Source organism: Nannobrachium achirus, assembly GCF_963921795.1.
Source record: "Nannobrachium achirus genome assembly, chromosome: 4".
Lineage (NCBI taxonomy): Eukaryota > Metazoa > Chordata > Actinopteri > Myctophiformes > Myctophidae > Nannobrachium > Nannobrachium achirus.
Genome location: NC_137813.1, coordinates 47,551,856 through 47,569,173, shown reverse-complemented (window position 1 = coordinate 47,569,173; position 17,318 = coordinate 47,551,856). Strand labels below are relative to the sequence as shown.

Here is a 17,318-nt window from a genome sequence, read left to right as displayed (position 1 = left end):
ATCCATGCCAAACTTTGCAGACACACTCCTTGGATGGCAAATCACAACATCCGCCCCTGATTTCTCACATGGCCCTCCTCAAGCGCCACCATCAGGACGATTTTTGCAAAACACATTTTTGGACACCGCTCCTACAGATTTTGCCCAAAAATCACGCAAAGTAGTACACAGTATCTCTAAAGTCGTGTCATCAACATGGATCTGTCCCATTTCCCACATTACCTCCTGATTGGCTACAATTGCCTTCTAAAGTTTGTGTATGCGACCTGACTCGCTTATCTCCCAATTAGGGAGTCTTACTGGTTACCATCACTCAATATGAATTCTTGCATGGCCAGCCCTCCGACCTCGACCCAGTCCACTCCGAACGGAGGTCTCTCATTTGAAACAGTGGACAGAATGTTAGAGCAGCTCACCCGCTGGGGGCGTGGCTGTACCGTGATTGTGAAATCGGCAAAATTGCAAAAGAAGTGCAGTGCACTATATAAACAAACTCTTCACAGTCAACAGCTTTTGTTGACGTAATATTATTTGCTGCAGTCACCATGTTTGTTTCACAGAGTGGTAGTTTAACGTGGACACTATGGATGTGCGCACCTGGGCGAGCCACTCCCCCGCTATGGGGAAGTGCCCCCTTCACTTCAACGTTCCCAAGGAGAACTCAAGCCTGGGATCCATGGTTAGCCTGTGAGACAGGGGTCTTCAACAGGGGGTCCGGGACCCCTAGGGGGTGGGGGGGTTAAGTGGTTAACTGTCTGCAAATACACGTTAACATGAATCCAACACAGCGCTACACAATGATAGTGTTGTCAAACAAGTCTGTGCAATCTATGAGAAAGTTTAATCTGCAACACAATTTTATACAATGTAGTGGGGGTAGTGGGGGTCCCTGCTTCATCTCTCTCTCTCAGCTTTTTTGCGGTAAATCAACAAATGTAGCAGTACCCCTGTTGCATTGCTCAGGGTAAATGCACAGGACAAATGCACAAATGTACTAATGTGATAAATACCCCAATAACAACTAAACCCTGATATGACATCATGGATTCTTTGCAGAATTTCAAACTGGAAAAAATAAACCATGTGGACATAGTGGCCAGATGATTATCAAAGCTTTGGCCGCACACAATTACATGATTTGATCAAATATACAAATGCAAAGCCCACAGGACAAAAATAACAGATTATTTTCCACGCCTTTTTTTTTGTTACATTTAAAGCAGAGTTTGGGAAGTTTACAACGGAAAGTCCCCTGAACTGAAAGTCCCCTAAATCTCATTTCCACAGGAAAAGCAAAAATCTCGTAGAATTAATCACATAAAAAAATGTAATGCAACAGAACAATGACTACTTGCCTCAGGGGTTTCTGCAATAATATGGTTAACCACCCAACCCCACCTTAAGGTCACAAACATGTAACAATTGGACCGTTGTTGGGAGTGAGAATCTGAGTCGGAACCGACTGAAATAATTTGGACCTCATTGGTATCTAATGAGAAGGTCTGGACCAATGGTGACACAATGGCCACTGTCCTCGATTCTACAGACTCCACTATCAGCCATGGGAATCCTCCAGCCTCTGGCACCTCCACTAACGCAAACAAAGTCGTTCTGCATGGGACCCAAGGGAAGCCAGGGCCCCAGGGACTGTGTTGTGCGGTTATGCCAAATCTCCTAAATGGCAACCACTTCCCTGGAGAACACTTTGGCTATAGTTTCTGGTTTCACCGATCTGTGTTGTTCTCGGTGCCAGTTACAGCCGAACCAAAAGGGTAGCAATCTCTGCAAATAATCTCTTCTTCCCCTGAGAGAAACATTTCATAAGACTTGCAAGCTGGCATTCATTTAAAAACTGCCTCACATACTGTAGTAAAATAAGGCAATTTAAGGCTTTAGAGTAGGAAGGAAGGATTTTGAGTCGCAATAATAAAACGGAGGGATTAACTTGAGGTTGTATGCATTTTAGGTCAGGTTGCAGTAGTAACATTGTACAGGTGTGATGAAAGATATCCAAATCTTGTAAAAGAAGACATTACTTTACAGGAAATAGAAAAAAGCGCCTGCGTTCCAATGGATCCAATGTAGTTACTGAATCACAAGTTCTCACTAATACTTTTCATTGGTTAAATATTTATAAAAACTACAGACTTGATGACTTTCAAACTGGTATCCCTATTTTGGGCACGTCAATGTAGGTGAACATGTAATTATAAATGTATTCTAAAAAATAGCCGATCTGCTGTACAAGCTCAGAACCTGTGAGCTTGTAGATCACCATCTTGCTACTATGGCGCGACACTGTCATATGATGAAGCATAAAATAGGGCATGCTTTTATGATAAATACGGAGTTACAATGTTTCTGCCCAACAGCAAGAATACCGGTATGGCATGTAATTCTGTATTGCATATAGTGTCACGTATACACAATGCATTCACGCATGTACAATACATGATATACAGTATACACCGTCTATCATGTACGTACGTACATACATGAATGCATTGTGTACAGTACAGTCTACTGTATGTAGGTCTTTAGTATTTTATGTGGGGTTGAGATAGTGTGTCCTTTGTATTGTGTTGAGGCAGAGAGAGCCTGAGAACAACAAGTACTGTATCCCATTGTGCTATAATACAGAATACAGATGACAATAAAGCTGAACTTAAATGATTTATTTGTCAGGACCATGAAAAAAATTATGTTAAATTGACAGATTGCAGTTTGATTCATCCCCAGTTTAATCGTGTTCCATGCTGTGTACAGTAATTAGGCAGACCAAGAGAGCCTCTGGGAAGGAAGGGCTGCAGTCACCTTCCAGTCCTGTGTTTCATCGTTGGTCCTCCTTCCGGATGAGACGACGCCGTGCTCATAACCAAAAGGTCCTCTAGCGGACAGCGCCCTGTTGATGAAAGAGAACTGATTAAAACCCATTTAGGCCTAGAATTATTGAATGCTTTAACCAGTGAAAAATAGCAGATATACAAGCTCACAGCGCGCGCTGCGAGCTTGTAGATCTGCTATTTTTGAAAAAGTCGTGAAAATGTGTGCAAATCTTTGAATAATATGTATTTACAAAGCGAACGTTTGTAACTCAAATTTTGCTTCTGGGTGGTCCCTGGAACTAGATATTTTGAGATGCGGGTCTGTGGCCAAATACATATCATTTTGGGGGTCCTCCAAATGAAAAGGTTTGAGAACCACTGACATAGTAGTCTCTCGAGAACAGACTAACTGAGCTCCAGGTAAGTGAAAAGGACCTTTTCTTTGATGATGGCTGGCCAGATTGCTGACATAGAAACATTCAAAAGACACTTATAGAAACGGGTTAAAATTCAAATTTTCACGATTTTTCAAAAATAGCAGATCTACAAGCTCGCAGCGCGGCACTTGGTGCCGCGCTGTGAGCTTGTATATCTGCTATTTTTCAATAGTTAAAGCATAAAATAATGATACACATTACACAATAATGTGTACCTGTTCTGTATGGGTTAAGGTTATCTGAATGTGGCAAGGAAATAAAGGTACATTGCTTTTTGCTATGTATAATTACAGGCAGAAATCCAATCAAACCCTTACTCTCCAAAATAGCTTGTTGAAAGAAACTCCTTTAGTTAACTTTCACTAACTTAACTCCCTCATTAAGCGCTAATTTTCTAGAAAAGTGAATCAGGGCTCAGAGTTCAGTAAGGGAGGCAAGCGCATGTGTCCAATAAGAAATATTGGACAAAACACAGAAGTTCACTTGTGTCCTTGTGCTGAACATAATTGGTACAATAGTTAGCTTAAGGTTCCGCAGAAATGCAATGCACTTTGTGTCATTAACAGTAAACAGTAAAAACAGAGGAAAATAAATAAATACAATAAAAATCGAATCGTTTAAACATTGTCACCTTGGCAATTACTTGGGGCCTGGTCACTCCCAGCCAATCACAGAGCTGATTCCGGTGTGTCCGTACCGTTGCAATGTCACTCTCCCTGCAGGAAACACCCAACATGACAACATAAGGCAGGGGTCTTCAAAAGGGGGTCCGGGAACCATAGGACAGGGGTTCCCAAACTTTTTTGTCTCAGGGCACCCCATAAATATTTGTTTTAATCCGAGGCACTATTATAATTTTCAGTCCCAGCACCTTATATTTATAGCATATCGTCATTGTCGGGTGGAAACCTTGTATGTCCAAAACCGTTCGTTTTGTATTTATCATCTATAAAATGTACTAAACTAGTGAAAACAGCAGATCTACAAGCACACAACGCCTCGCGATGCGAGGCGTTGTGTGCTTGTAGATCAGCTGTTTTCACTAGTTTTGTGCAACAGAGGTTTCTGCCTGACAGTAATGATATTTTAGTGATTATGTTGTGAGGAAAACGTTGAGATAACAGCCATTTTGGTTAGAACTGACTGAAAATAACTTTGTACTTCAGGTTTAAAATTATACTAAATATTTTTTCAAGTGTCCAAATAAATTCCAAATATTATCAAACGATCTCGCGGCACCCCTGGACTGCCGTCGCGGCACCCCAGGGTGCCCCATCACCCACTTTGAAAACCCCTGCCATAGGGGGTCCTCAGAGTTACTATAGGGGGTATTGCCAAATCTCTGTGTGATAAGAACTTTCTTTTTTCTCTTTTTACATTAAAGGAGTAGTTCACCCCCAAAATGCCTTTTTTTATATTGATTAGTCACGCCATGGAGACTAGAGTTAGAATTTTTTTTTGGTTTTTGTCACATTCCTAAGACAAAAATGTGATAACAATAAATTTACCCCCATTCATTACGGATGGTGACCCGTTTCGAAACGGGTCACCATCCGGAATCAATGGGGGTAAATTTACTCGAATCAAATTTTTGTCTTAGGAATGCGACAAAAAGCAAAAAATATTATTGAACTCTACTCTCCATGGCATGACTAATCAATAGAAAAAAAGTCATTTTGGGGGTGAACTACTCCTTTAAGCACTTGAACGCTGGCAACCCTACTCTGAGGGGAACATTAGCCGAAAATAGCAGATATAGGACGAGGCGTTGTGAACTTGTAGATCTGCTATTTTTCAGTGAAGAGGTTTGGTTTAGGGGGAAAAAAAGCAGGTCAAATACAAGTTCTGAAGGTTTAAGTGGTTCGAATGAAAACACAACACTACATGATAATGGTGCTGCCAAACACATCTATGAAATCTATGAACAAGTTTAATCTGCAACACATGTAGTGGGCGTCCCTGCATCAACTCTCTATCTCAGCTTCCTTGGCCTGAAAAGAATAGCGTTGAAGACCCTGACATAAGTGAAACGTCTTATTGTGTACAGTCCATACATAAATCTATATTTAATAATAGACAGCATTTAGTCAGGGAAGAAACGCTTTACAAAATTGTGACCACTGACCAATTAGTGTCACTCAGCAGTGTCATGGCATCATCCAACACCTCTGGGTCAATGACATCATCATAAGTGAGCATCATCTCGTACATCTGGCTGGCTGTGGTCTTCCTGATCTGCACACACAGAGAACACAGTCATTTAACTCCCAAGAGCAAGGGTCTTCAACACGGGCTCCTCAGAGTTCTGTAGTCTAGTCTAAATGTTCCTTTGTGACCCTAAATGATGATTAAAATAGAAGATATTCAATAGTTGCAGACCTATAGTCAAGTAAAAATAAAGCTGAGGTTGGAAAAAATTGTGTTATTTAGTTTTTCAACTGATTCTGACAGGAAATTAGGTCTACTAGCCAGGATAAAAAATCTACCATAATCTGCTCACTGCAAATACCCACAGTGGCCAAATCAAGTTGGGCTCCCATCGACTTTCTATACAGGAGGAAAATACCCAGAAAAAAAATCTGCTTTAAGTAGGATGTGAGTGGTCTAACTAGGGGTTTGTCATGATGCTGAATCCATTGCAAGCATTGGCCCCAGAAAACGCCCACAAAACTGATGAAAAGTGATGACTCATCACTTTTCATCACTAAACCATCATTTTCTGGGGCCATTTGTAGCCCAAGGAATGTTTTTTGTGCAAAACAAATGCTTGCAATGGATTCAGCATCATGACAAACCCCTAGTTAGACCCCTCACATCCTACTTAAAGCAGATTTTTTTTCTGGGTATTTTCCTCCTGTATAGAAAGTCGATGGGAGCCCAACTTGATTTGGCCACTGTGGGTATTTGCAGTGAGCAGATTATGGTAGATTTTTTTATCCTGGCTAGTAGACCTAATTTCCTGTCAGAATCAGTTGAGAAACTAAATAACACAATTTTTTCCAACCTGAGTGGATTTTTTTCCTAGAATTACTAGACTACTACTGTGAATTTTACTGTGACAGAAAAGAGACACATTATTGAAACAAGAGCACACTGAGATGTTCTGAGACAACATCATGGACCATTGCAGCATTTCTTTATTCTGGATAGCCTTTGATGTCTCCCCGTACTGCTAAACACCCCGACGGGCACATCTTTATGTAGAGAATCAACTATACAAAGCACTTTTCTTTTTGAAAAGGCAATTTTCTGTTTTGCATCAGAACAATAATTCCTCTGTTTCTTTATACAGACACCACAGAGCTGTCAAACAAGCCACGCATAAAAATCACCCGGCTAGATTCAGACAATCCACCTCGAAAATGTCAACACAAACGGTTTCAACTCGAGAGCTGTAGAGACGTATGGTACTGTGTGCAGGGGCGTCACAAGGGGTAGGAAAGTGGGACTGAGTTACTGGGGCCCAAGGTGGAGGGGCCCTTGTAACTTTATCTGTTGAGAAATAGCAGATATACAAGCTCACAGCGCGGCACCGAGTGCCGCGCTGCGAGCTTGTATATCTGCTATTTTTGAAAAGTTGTGAAAATGTGTGAAAATCTTTGAATATATGTATTTTTTAAGCAAACATTTCTAACTCAAATTTTGCTTCTGGGGGTCCCTGGAACTAAATATTTTGAGATCGGGGTCCGTGGCCAAATACATATCATCTTGGGGGTCCTTGACATAGGTTTCTTGCACACATTTTCATGCACACATTTTCACGATTTTTCAAAAATAGCAGATATACAAGCTCGCAGCGCGGCACTCGGTGCCGCGCTGTGAGCTTGTATATCTGCTATTTTTCAATAGTTAACATTCATGGGGGGCCCGCAGTGAATCCTTGTACCCAGGGCCCAGAAGTTGGTGTGACGCCCCTGACTGTGTGTGTGTGTGTGTGTGTGTGTGTGTGGAGCAGACTGTGGACCAGACTGTGTGGACAGATTGTTTCCAGCCCAGGATGGCAGACGTACCACAGGGAAAGGATGGCACAGCATCATCAGCAGCTGAAGCAGAACCTTCTTCCTCACCTCGCCCGGGAACTGGACCAGCCCGCAGAAACTGAGACACGAACGAGACAGCAGCAGAATCAATCAATGGCCGACCCCATATCCATCCACAGAACAGTGTTGCTCAAACTTTTACATTTCAAGGTCTCCCCTTAACTCTGAGAGTGTACACTGTTAAGAGTTACAGGCTTGTATGGGTCAATTTAGACCCCATAAAGGAACCCACAAAGTCCATAGAATCCATTTTGAGAACCACTGATCCAGCTCAGAAACAAAAAGAGAAATAATGGTGTTACCGTGTTAGGCCTGTCACGATCATTACATAATCGTCTGACCTAACTATTTGCATAATCGCATTTATTTTTGCATAATTGTTTCCATGTTGAAAAATGTTATCAGAAATAGCAGATCTACAAGCTTATTATTTCTGCTATTGTCTAGTATAAAACCATAAAAGAATTGCATAAAAAGTATAAAACTATTAAATATATGAGTAATTTCATTCTGCCCTGAGCAATTTTTGATTACGAAGCCTAAAAGGCAAAAATTACGTTTTTGTTGTGTTCTAATGCCAAAAATTAAATTGTTAATCACAATTATTTGTGTGATAATTAATGGTCAACTTAAATGTGTAATGGTGACAGCCCAATATGGTGTACAGAATACAGAGTACTGGTGTGTTTAAGATGATAGCAGAGACACTCACACGTCTATACAGGAGCGTAGCTTCTGAAAGTCCTTGGACTTCTTGAACTCCTTGCAGAGTGCCAGCAGCTCCACACAGAAGCGGTGACTTGGAGAAAACAAGAAGGCAAAGAGATGAGATTGCATGTGTGTATTCAGACATTATCACCCTATCAACGTTATGACATAGGCCAAAGTAATGCTTAAGTTATAATGTGTTGGTAAGATTACGTCACATGCCCAAAAATAGCCGATCTGGCGCACTGTAGGCATGTAGATCGTAGCCATCTTTGTGAAGCGACACACTGGCGTACGACAAACATCGTGTTCAAGTGTACAGAGAAGAGATATCTTTAGGAATTGGATTTGCCGGTGGTTCAGTTTCCATCCTGTGTACAGTTTTGAAACGATTTGATTCCAATCCGGATTGGACAAAATTCGGATTTGGGTCTGAACATAACACTCACTTCTCTTGGGTTGTGAAGATCTCAAAGCAGCTGTTAGCCAGCATCTGATCCAACATCTTCAGGACAGGAATGGACACCCTATGGAAGACGGGAGAAGGAAAAAAACACTACGTTGACTCACTTAGTTCATGGAGTAGACGTCTGCTCTGTTTATCTGTAGGCCTGTCACAATATTACATCATCGTCTAATCGCAATTATTTGACATAATCGCAACAATTTTGTCAAACATTTTCAAAAATAGTGTAAATAGCAGATCTACAAGCTCGCATTGCGATGATAAAGTTGTCAAATATTTAAGTCATGTCTTTGTATATTTAGGTTATGTGTCATATCTGCTATGTGCAACTTCAAAGCCTACAAGCCAAACAGAAATGTAATTGTCAACAACAAAAACAATTAAAGGTCCCCAAGGCAAAGAAAAAAACCTGGGGTGACAGGGCCTTCTCTGTAGCCGGCCCCACCCTCTGGAATGAACTCCCCAAGCGCATCAGAGATGCCCCCTCCCTCCCTGCCTTCAAAACTGCCTCTTTTGCACTATTTTCTTAATTATTTTTTCTAATAAAGTTGTTGCTTCCCCTCCCCCTAGCCCCCGTAGGCCCAAATGTAAAGCGTCTTTGAGTACTCAGAAAAGTGCTATATAAGTCCCAGATATTATTATTATTATTATTATTAAATTGTGATAGCCCTATTTATTTGCATGTTCACAAAGGCAACATGAGTACATATGACAGGAACCCCAGAAAACCGTCTGCAGAGACAGAATTCCAGAGGCCTTGTAAGGTCAGCATTGCTACCAGCCATTGTAAATGACATTCCATGACTAATTTTCGATATTGTGCGGTAGATATTCTATATGAAAACACGGTTCCCACTGGCACACACTGAAGTGGAAGTATAATGACCAGAACCCACTGCTATGCTTGGTTTTGGTAGGCAACAAAATGGTTTTGGTTAAAACTGTCAGTGAATCTTACTGCTAATCGCAGAGAACCTTGTTGTAAAAGCAATACGACACTCAAGGCCATGACATATTGTATTACTGTATCATGGTTGCGGGCGTTTAAAATTACCATACCAGTCTAATTTTGACTTCTTGCCATTAGTAGAGATAGCCCGTCCTGAACAAAATGTAGTGTGTGTGTGTGTGTGTGTGTGTGTGTGTTTTCTTTATGATCTTCTTTGGTATTGTGTTACTGTTTGTTTCAGGGATTGATATAATAGTTTGTCAGTCCCCTGTACGGTTGTTGGACGGTATTATTATTTATATATTTTTGTCCGACTAAGAATCTGACTGGCACCTCTGCAACTACCCCAGCAAACCACTACACCACACACACACACACACACACACACACACACACACACACACACACACACACACACACACACACACACACACACACACACACACACACACACACACACACACACACACACACACACACACACACACACACACACACACACACACACAGTAACTTATTTTACCACAGTGTATTGATTCCCCAAGCCCTAGTTCAACATTCAACGTTCCCACAGTCATGTTCTCCCCACAGTATTCAATAGAGTTTCACAGTTCCAAAGTGTCACTCAGGGTGATCAGCCAGTGTTGTGTGTGTGTACCTGTCAGTGCGGATGTTGTCTCTGAAGATGCTCAGCAGTGTGTCTCCAAACTGTCCCAGAGCAGCGGGGTCTTGCTGGATGCCTTTCAGATGGTCAAACAGAGACTGGGAGGAGAATCGCACCTAGGGATGGGACAATATGAAAATGTCATGTCACCATTATTGTGACCAAAGAAACAGCAATTTACGATATTATCACGCTAATCAAAATAACCCCAATCCATTATCCTGGGGCGGAACATTTTCCAAAAAATAGCAGATCTGCAAGCTCACAACGCGTCGCAATGTGTTGTGAGCTTGTAGATCGGCTATTTTTTGGCAGAAAGATTTGGTAGAGAGTGAAAATCCTTTTTTTTTGGAGCTGTGTGAAGCACAGGCTCCCTATACGTGGCTGTGTGGGTCTGTGTGTCTGTCTGTCTGTCTGTGTGTCTGTGTGTGTGTCTGTGTGTATGTAGCCTGAACTTCCTAAACTTCGGCACGCCACTAGTCCCACAGTTTTGCCACCACACACTCGCGCCATATGTCAAATCGACCGGCTTACTCGGGAATCGTGGGCTATTACTTTTCTAAGAGAAAGGTTCTATAGTTTAATTGATATTAATTTATTAGTGAATTAATTTTCCCCATTGACTTATAATGGGAATTGCAAAAACTCACATTCAATTATTTGTCTCTCGCAAACCATAGGGGCTAGAGTTTCAAGACTTGGAGAGGAGGTTCATAATGATTTCAAGGATTAAATAAAAAATAATTGTGTCATTTGGCCGCATGGTGGCGCCATAACACCCCACTTTACGTTTTGGCCTGTAACTCTTGAACCGTAGGTCGGAAAATTAAAAATATTTTTTCCCTGGATTCCTTGGGTCATGACGCATCTCCCCATATAGGCCACGCCCATTTGCGCCATGATAGATTTTCCGCCATCTTGAATTTTCTCCAAAACACACTTTTTGCTCCTTCTCCTCCATATTTTCTTCAAATGTCACAAAAATCGGTACACATGATCCACACACACACACACACACACACACACACACACACACACACACACACACACACACACACACACACACACACACACACACACACACACACACACACACACACACACACACACACACACACACAGCTCTTTTTCTTTTAAAGACTGTGTCAAGTACATTATTTTCAGGTCCGTTTGACCAATTAGAGGGTTTGAGTGATACCAGATATGCAGCTTGGCAAATAAAAGATAACGATTGTCGTCCCATCCCTAATCGCACCTGAAGATAATTGGGCCAGGAAAGCTTAACCACTTGAAAAAGCCGATCTACAAGCTCACAATCGTGCTGCGAAACGTTGTGAGCTCGTAGATCTGCCACTTCCAAAACAGTCGTGTGGTTAAAGGTTCAAAAGCAGCGGGCGCAACCTTAGAGGTTAGAGAAACAGATCTACGGACTGGAACACCTGTTGCTTTCATAATAAAGCACACTGGGACACACACACATTCATTGATAGTCAGTGGTGGAAAAAATACCCAGATTATTTTACTTAAAGGGATATTTCACTTTCAAAAAAACTTTTGGTCATAGTATCGTCTAATCAGGCTTTTATGAACATCCTGAACAGTTTTTAATTTGCTTGATTCAATATTTAGATATTTGATGTAAATGTTACCAGGCTCTCCAGGCCCAGAGCCTCTCCCCACACACACCCATTGTAACTTCAAACTTCATTTTAACCATGATAGATTCATTAAAAACACCCATCATTTTTTCTGGTGACTCATATTACCCTCCTAATACGTGAGCAGGCTGTGTTTTTTCAATAACCTTTTTCATTTATTTTTAATAATTAATTGTTGTATTATTATTTTTTTCATTTTCCCAAAGAATTATTAAAAATAAATGAAAAACGTTATCGAAAAAACACAGCCTGCTCACGTATTAGGAGGGCAGTATGAGTCAACAGAAAAAATAATGTGTGTTTTTAATGAATCTATCATGGTTAAAATGGAGTTTGAAGTTACAATGGGTGTGTATGTGGAGCGGCTCTGGATCAAGCCTCCTGATAACACTTACATCAAATATCTAAATATTGAATGAAGCATATTAAAAACTGTTCAGGGTGTTCATAAAAGCCTGATTAGATGATAACCATGACCAAAGGTTTTTTTGAAAGTGAAATATCCCTTTAAAGGACGACTTCAGCACTTTTCAACCCATCTTCATATAATTGGTCCTCACTAATGTTCATGATAAAATAGCTGGGTCTGTGTCACCTAGGAGGGCTGTGGGCAGTTCAGAAACCCCTCTGCCAGTGACATCATCGATGGGGAATCCAAGCTATTAGAAATTGTAGGTTTTCTCGGTATATGCACATACGCCATTTTGTTCTACTTCCGGGTGTCTTTCGACTTCCTTCACAGGTGTTACTGATGCACTAATGAAGGCTCTGTTCCATTCTGGTCAAACAGAGTCAGGGTGCTGCATGTTGGCTCACTGGAAACACTCTGCGACACCAGTGGGTCTCAAAGTGTTCCTGAGTGGGTTCCAAATGTCCCCATACAGGTGTGTAACTCTGAGAGTGTACAAATGGAAGCAAATGGACCCACAAGGGTCCATTTGATTCCATTTGTTGATTCAATTTCTACAGAGTTATGGGGGTCCTTGAAATTAAAGAACCACTGTACAATAAATCAAACAGAGCCTTAATTAGTATCATCAGCACGTGTGCTTCATTTTATGCTCTGTAAAGCACTTTGAGCTGCATTTCATGTCATGAAAGGTGCTATACAAATAAAGTTTTATTATTATTATTATTATTATTATTATTATCAGTAACACCTGTGAAGGAAGTCGAAAGACACCCGGAAGTAGAACAAAATGGCGTAAGTGCATATTGTAGTATATTGTAGTGGATTAAAAATGGCAATACTTGCCTCTGAGATGTAGTGGAGTAAAGTACTAAAAGTAAAGGTACTGAAATACTCGAATACATTTAAAAGTATCTAAAAATTGTACTGTCAGAACTTAAGTACAGTGATCTGTCACTGAAACTCAGATTATGTCATAACATGATGGGAAGAAGACAAAAACTGAGGATGTGGAACTGACATATTGGAGTTGTTGTGATTAAAGTTGAAGGTGGGAAGCAGGAATCAACACACAGCAAATTCACCAGTGATACTACTGTACATCTCTGATATCTCCCTTACGGCCATTTGATTCATTTACAAGTGAAGGAAAATTTTAGTATTTCAGCATGACTAGTGATGCATTTTGCATCATATGATGCAGCATGATGCATCATAGGGGTGCCACAATACTGAACCGAACCGAATGGCCCTGTAGCGAACAGCCCATACCGAATGAACCGAATTTCTTAATTTTTTGGGGTGTGGCCACATAAAACATAATTTTAACTCTTTCTGTACACTTTTTTGGAGAAAATCTTCCTCCTAGTAAAATCATATTAACTGATTATCATGTTTTAGGGGGGAAACAAATGATTGCACCCATCTTTAAAATTAACTGAACATTTTGGATTCTTTATTTTTTCATTTTCAATTTTACTGTACCGAAACCGTGAGCCAAAAACCGAGATACGAACCAAACCGTAGGCTGACTGAATCGTGGCACCCCTACATCATATGATGCAAAATGCATCACTAGTCATGCTGAAATACTAAAATATCTCAAAACACAGATTGAACACAAGAAATAACTCAGGATTGTGTTGATCGTGTCCCAAACAACAATAAAATAAGATCTGGTTGTCCCAGAGGTGAAGTGGGCCTTTAAGAAAAAGTATCAATACTGCAATATAGAAATACTCTCTTACAAGTAAAAGTCCGGAATTCAAAATGTACTTGAGTAAAAGTATGAAAAGTGTTGGCATCAAAATGTGCTTAAAGTACCAAAAGTAAAAGTACAAAATGTTTGAAAATAGCAGAAGTACAAGCTCACAATGGGTCGCGAGGCCCTTCCTTACAAACCGGAAAACGCAAAATCTCACAGAACACAATCAAGCAACGCTATTTTTATTTGGAATGAGGTTTATGTTTTACTACGACTAAAGGCATCAACCTGGTTGAATGATGAATTTGCGTAATACTCGCCAGCGATTTCTGTTAGCGTTTATTCTTTACACCGATGTGTAAAGAACTTAAGAATGGTCAATTCACCAGGGGTGGATACCGGTAGTTTCCTTTTCAAAGCCCTGTCCAAACCTATGAGTCTACTCTCGTCTCTGATGGTCTATCTGGGAAAGGCTAGGGGAGAATGAGAAAGAGGTGAAAACTAGAATAGAGCCAGATTTGACTCCTGGGGAATATATTTATAGGCTGTTGGCAGATGAGCTCAGCTTTGCAGATCTCACTGCAACCATTAAAGGCTTTAACCTTGTTTTTCTTTATTAGATCCACAAACACTAAAGTTTAAAAATAGTTAATCGGGCCACAAATCATCCTGCGTGGGCATGGACATGGGATATGCTTTCACAGGTTTGAGTCTCACTAAAGCAGTGGGTCGGGACCCCCCCAGGGGGGCGTCCCCAGATTATTAACTTAATGTGAAACATTATTTTCTCACTCAACAGTAAACAAACAACATAACGTTTTAAGTGTATAGAGGGTATCTGTTCATTTCTAAACTGACAATTTAAGGACTTCAGGGACGCGAGGCGTTGTGAGCATGTAGATCGTCTATTTTCACAATAGAATCACGTCATACAAAATGTAATGCCTCAACTCTTAGTGCTCGTCAGGGTGGGGGGGGGGGTCCCCAGTTAAAATATGATTATTTGGGGCCTGAAAAAGTTGAGAACCACTGCACTAAAGGAGGAGAGACCAGTGAGCGTCTCCCCGTTCGGGGCCTCCAGGCTGCGTGCTTGCAGAGTGATGGGATGGGAGCGCAGGGGTCAGGAGTGGGAAGCTGCTGACATGCTCTTTAGAAGTGCCCATTCATCAATGCAAGTCACCGTTTCAGATGGGAAACGCTGGCTTTCCCCCCCAATACCACCTCCAGATCCATTGGTTATGGATAAGCCCCCCGATCTTTGAAGTTTAACCCGCTGACGCCATACATTGTTTTTACAAAGTGGAGCGGAGATTAGGGTCAGAGTCACACAACCTGATGTTTGTGTGTGCTTTCAATAAATTCTGCGAAAGCAAAGCTGCTCTTGGACAGAGTTAAAGTATATTTATGTATGGAGCTTGGAATAGACTCTGGCTCCCCCTGTTGGTTCAAACCCCAAAACAACAACAGTAAGCCTGGATGGTTATCACTGTTTGTTGACCACTTGCACTTGTTCTAGTATCAAACGTTTTTGGTCACAGCAGAGGCAACGCAGAATGAACGAGTGGAAACAATGGGATTGATGGACCAGACATTTTTAGATGTCTTGCTTTGCCAGTGACCTCCTTGCGGGGCCGGATCTAGGCATAGGCAAGGGGGGGCAATGCCCCCCTAAATGCCCTGTCTGCCCCACCAAACATGATGGCATGCAAAAATCAAAAATCGGCCGGTATGATATCGTTTCTCTGTTGTTGGAAAAAAAAAAGTCAGTTCACTTTGCGTGGTGTCATGTGTGTCTGTCCACACGCTGGATTAATTAATGCATGTCCAGGTGAAGCCTGTTAAAGGTCGTTATAGTATCCTCCGATAGTTTCACAAAGTACATTAAGCAACAGAAATGTATTATGTAACATTTTAAGTCCCTTACAGAGGTGTTACAACCCAAAACAACAGGAACAGCCAGGGTCATGAGGTAATATTTTGCCCTTAAATATTTGAAAGGAAGGAATAGACTGAGTCAGACTACTGTGACACAAGGTAAATTTCTCACCTTGAAGACAATGAATGCAACCTTATTTATTTTAGCTTTTAAGACAATCGTTTTGCTTGTTAAAAAATATTTATTCAATAATATTATTATTAATAATATTTGAAATAAATGATCTCAATATGTATACCAATAATTTTAAAATAAAGGTTTTGCCTTAATCGTGCAGCTCTAACAGTGACACAGACAGAAGCAATGTGGCACAGCAATTATACAATATATACAGTAGTATGTATTTTTAACTTTAGGCCTTACAGTGAATGATCAGCTGGCATCAATATTATATCCATATCATATTAGACTGGATATTGACTGTGATTTTGGATATTGTACTTTTGTGATTGATTTGGCATTAGTGTTCTTCTAGCTTATTGGTACTCAAATTGAAGTATGTCTTGTAGGCCTACTTGGCCTGAAAAAAGGGTATTGGAGCAACCCTATTTTCTAGTTCATAGCTAAAGAAATCGGAAAATCGGTTTTGGCAGGTCAGACCTTCATAAAACCGGTGGATTGGTACCGGCCAAGAATTTTGCAATCAGTCCATCTCTACTAGAATATATAGAGACAGAGAGAGATAGGTGTAAGACCTGTTGTTTGTAATGCGTGTTATAGGTATAAGTGTGCCAAAATGCTTTGTTTTTTATGCATTTCGGGTGTTTTAGGGGGTTTGATCCCCCCATTTTTTTCCGCCCACGCCTCATGGCGTGGGCTGGAGGTGACCCCCCTATCATTTCTTGCTGCCCCACCTACTACTAGAGGCTAGATCCGGCCCTGCCTCCTTGCATACTGTTAACACATTACCTTTTCATAATATAATATTAAAGTTCACTATGCACCAAGTATTTCTATTCTTAAAGGAAATAAATTGTAATTATTATCTGTTTTTTTTCATCTGAGTGCGGTAAAAAAAATGCTATCCTTCGAGGCAATAAAATATGAACATCAATTAAACATAATTATAAATAAATCACTGCCGTATATGAAATCGGACCATTTCAGCCTCTTTTAAGATTGTATTTCAACTAAAACGAAAACATTTTTCAGGCCATAATTTATTGCTTTGAAACTCAAATAACAAAGACATTGATTCAATATCACAAGAGAAAGGAAAGCCAATTATATTATTATATTGCTTTGTACTGAGCCCCGCACTATCAGGCCCACCAGAGATCCTGTTTGGATTGGCATACCGCACTGTTCATTTCATTTCATTAACTAGGGTTCCCACACATTTCTACCAATGAATTTCCTAAACTTTTCCAGAATATTTAGCCCAACTTCCAGGACTATATAACAATAATTCAGTGCAATAACGAGTAGCTTACTCCTATGTGCATGCGGACCGTGCACGTGCCCACGTCAAAAGGTAAGAATATCGTGGCAGGGAACCCTCAAAGTCAATTTATGTTGGCA

General features: G+C 40.7%; 1 protein-coding gene across 1 annotated transcript in view; it reads right to left on the bottom strand.

Moving 5' to 3' along the window:
* Positions 1-2,686: 2,686 nt before the first annotated feature.
* Positions 2,687-17,318, bottom strand: part of tbcd (tubulin folding cofactor D) — a 51,995-nt gene continuing 37,363 nt past the window's right edge. The window contains exons 34-40 of the mRNA XM_080723635.1: positions 10,084-10,205; positions 8,460-8,537; positions 8,015-8,101; positions 7,273-7,360; positions 5,388-5,497; positions 3,894-3,978; positions 2,687-2,902 (exon numbers count right to left, since the gene is read on the bottom strand). Of these exons, the coding sequence (XP_080579761.1) occupies positions 2,888-2,902; positions 3,894-3,978; positions 5,388-5,497; positions 7,273-7,360; positions 8,015-8,101; positions 8,460-8,537; positions 10,084-10,205 (585 nt within the window). The 3' untranslated portion in view covers positions 2,687-2,887. The remainder of the gene's footprint in view (positions 2,903-3,893; positions 3,979-5,387; positions 5,498-7,272; positions 7,361-8,014; positions 8,102-8,459; positions 8,538-10,083; positions 10,206-17,318) is intronic.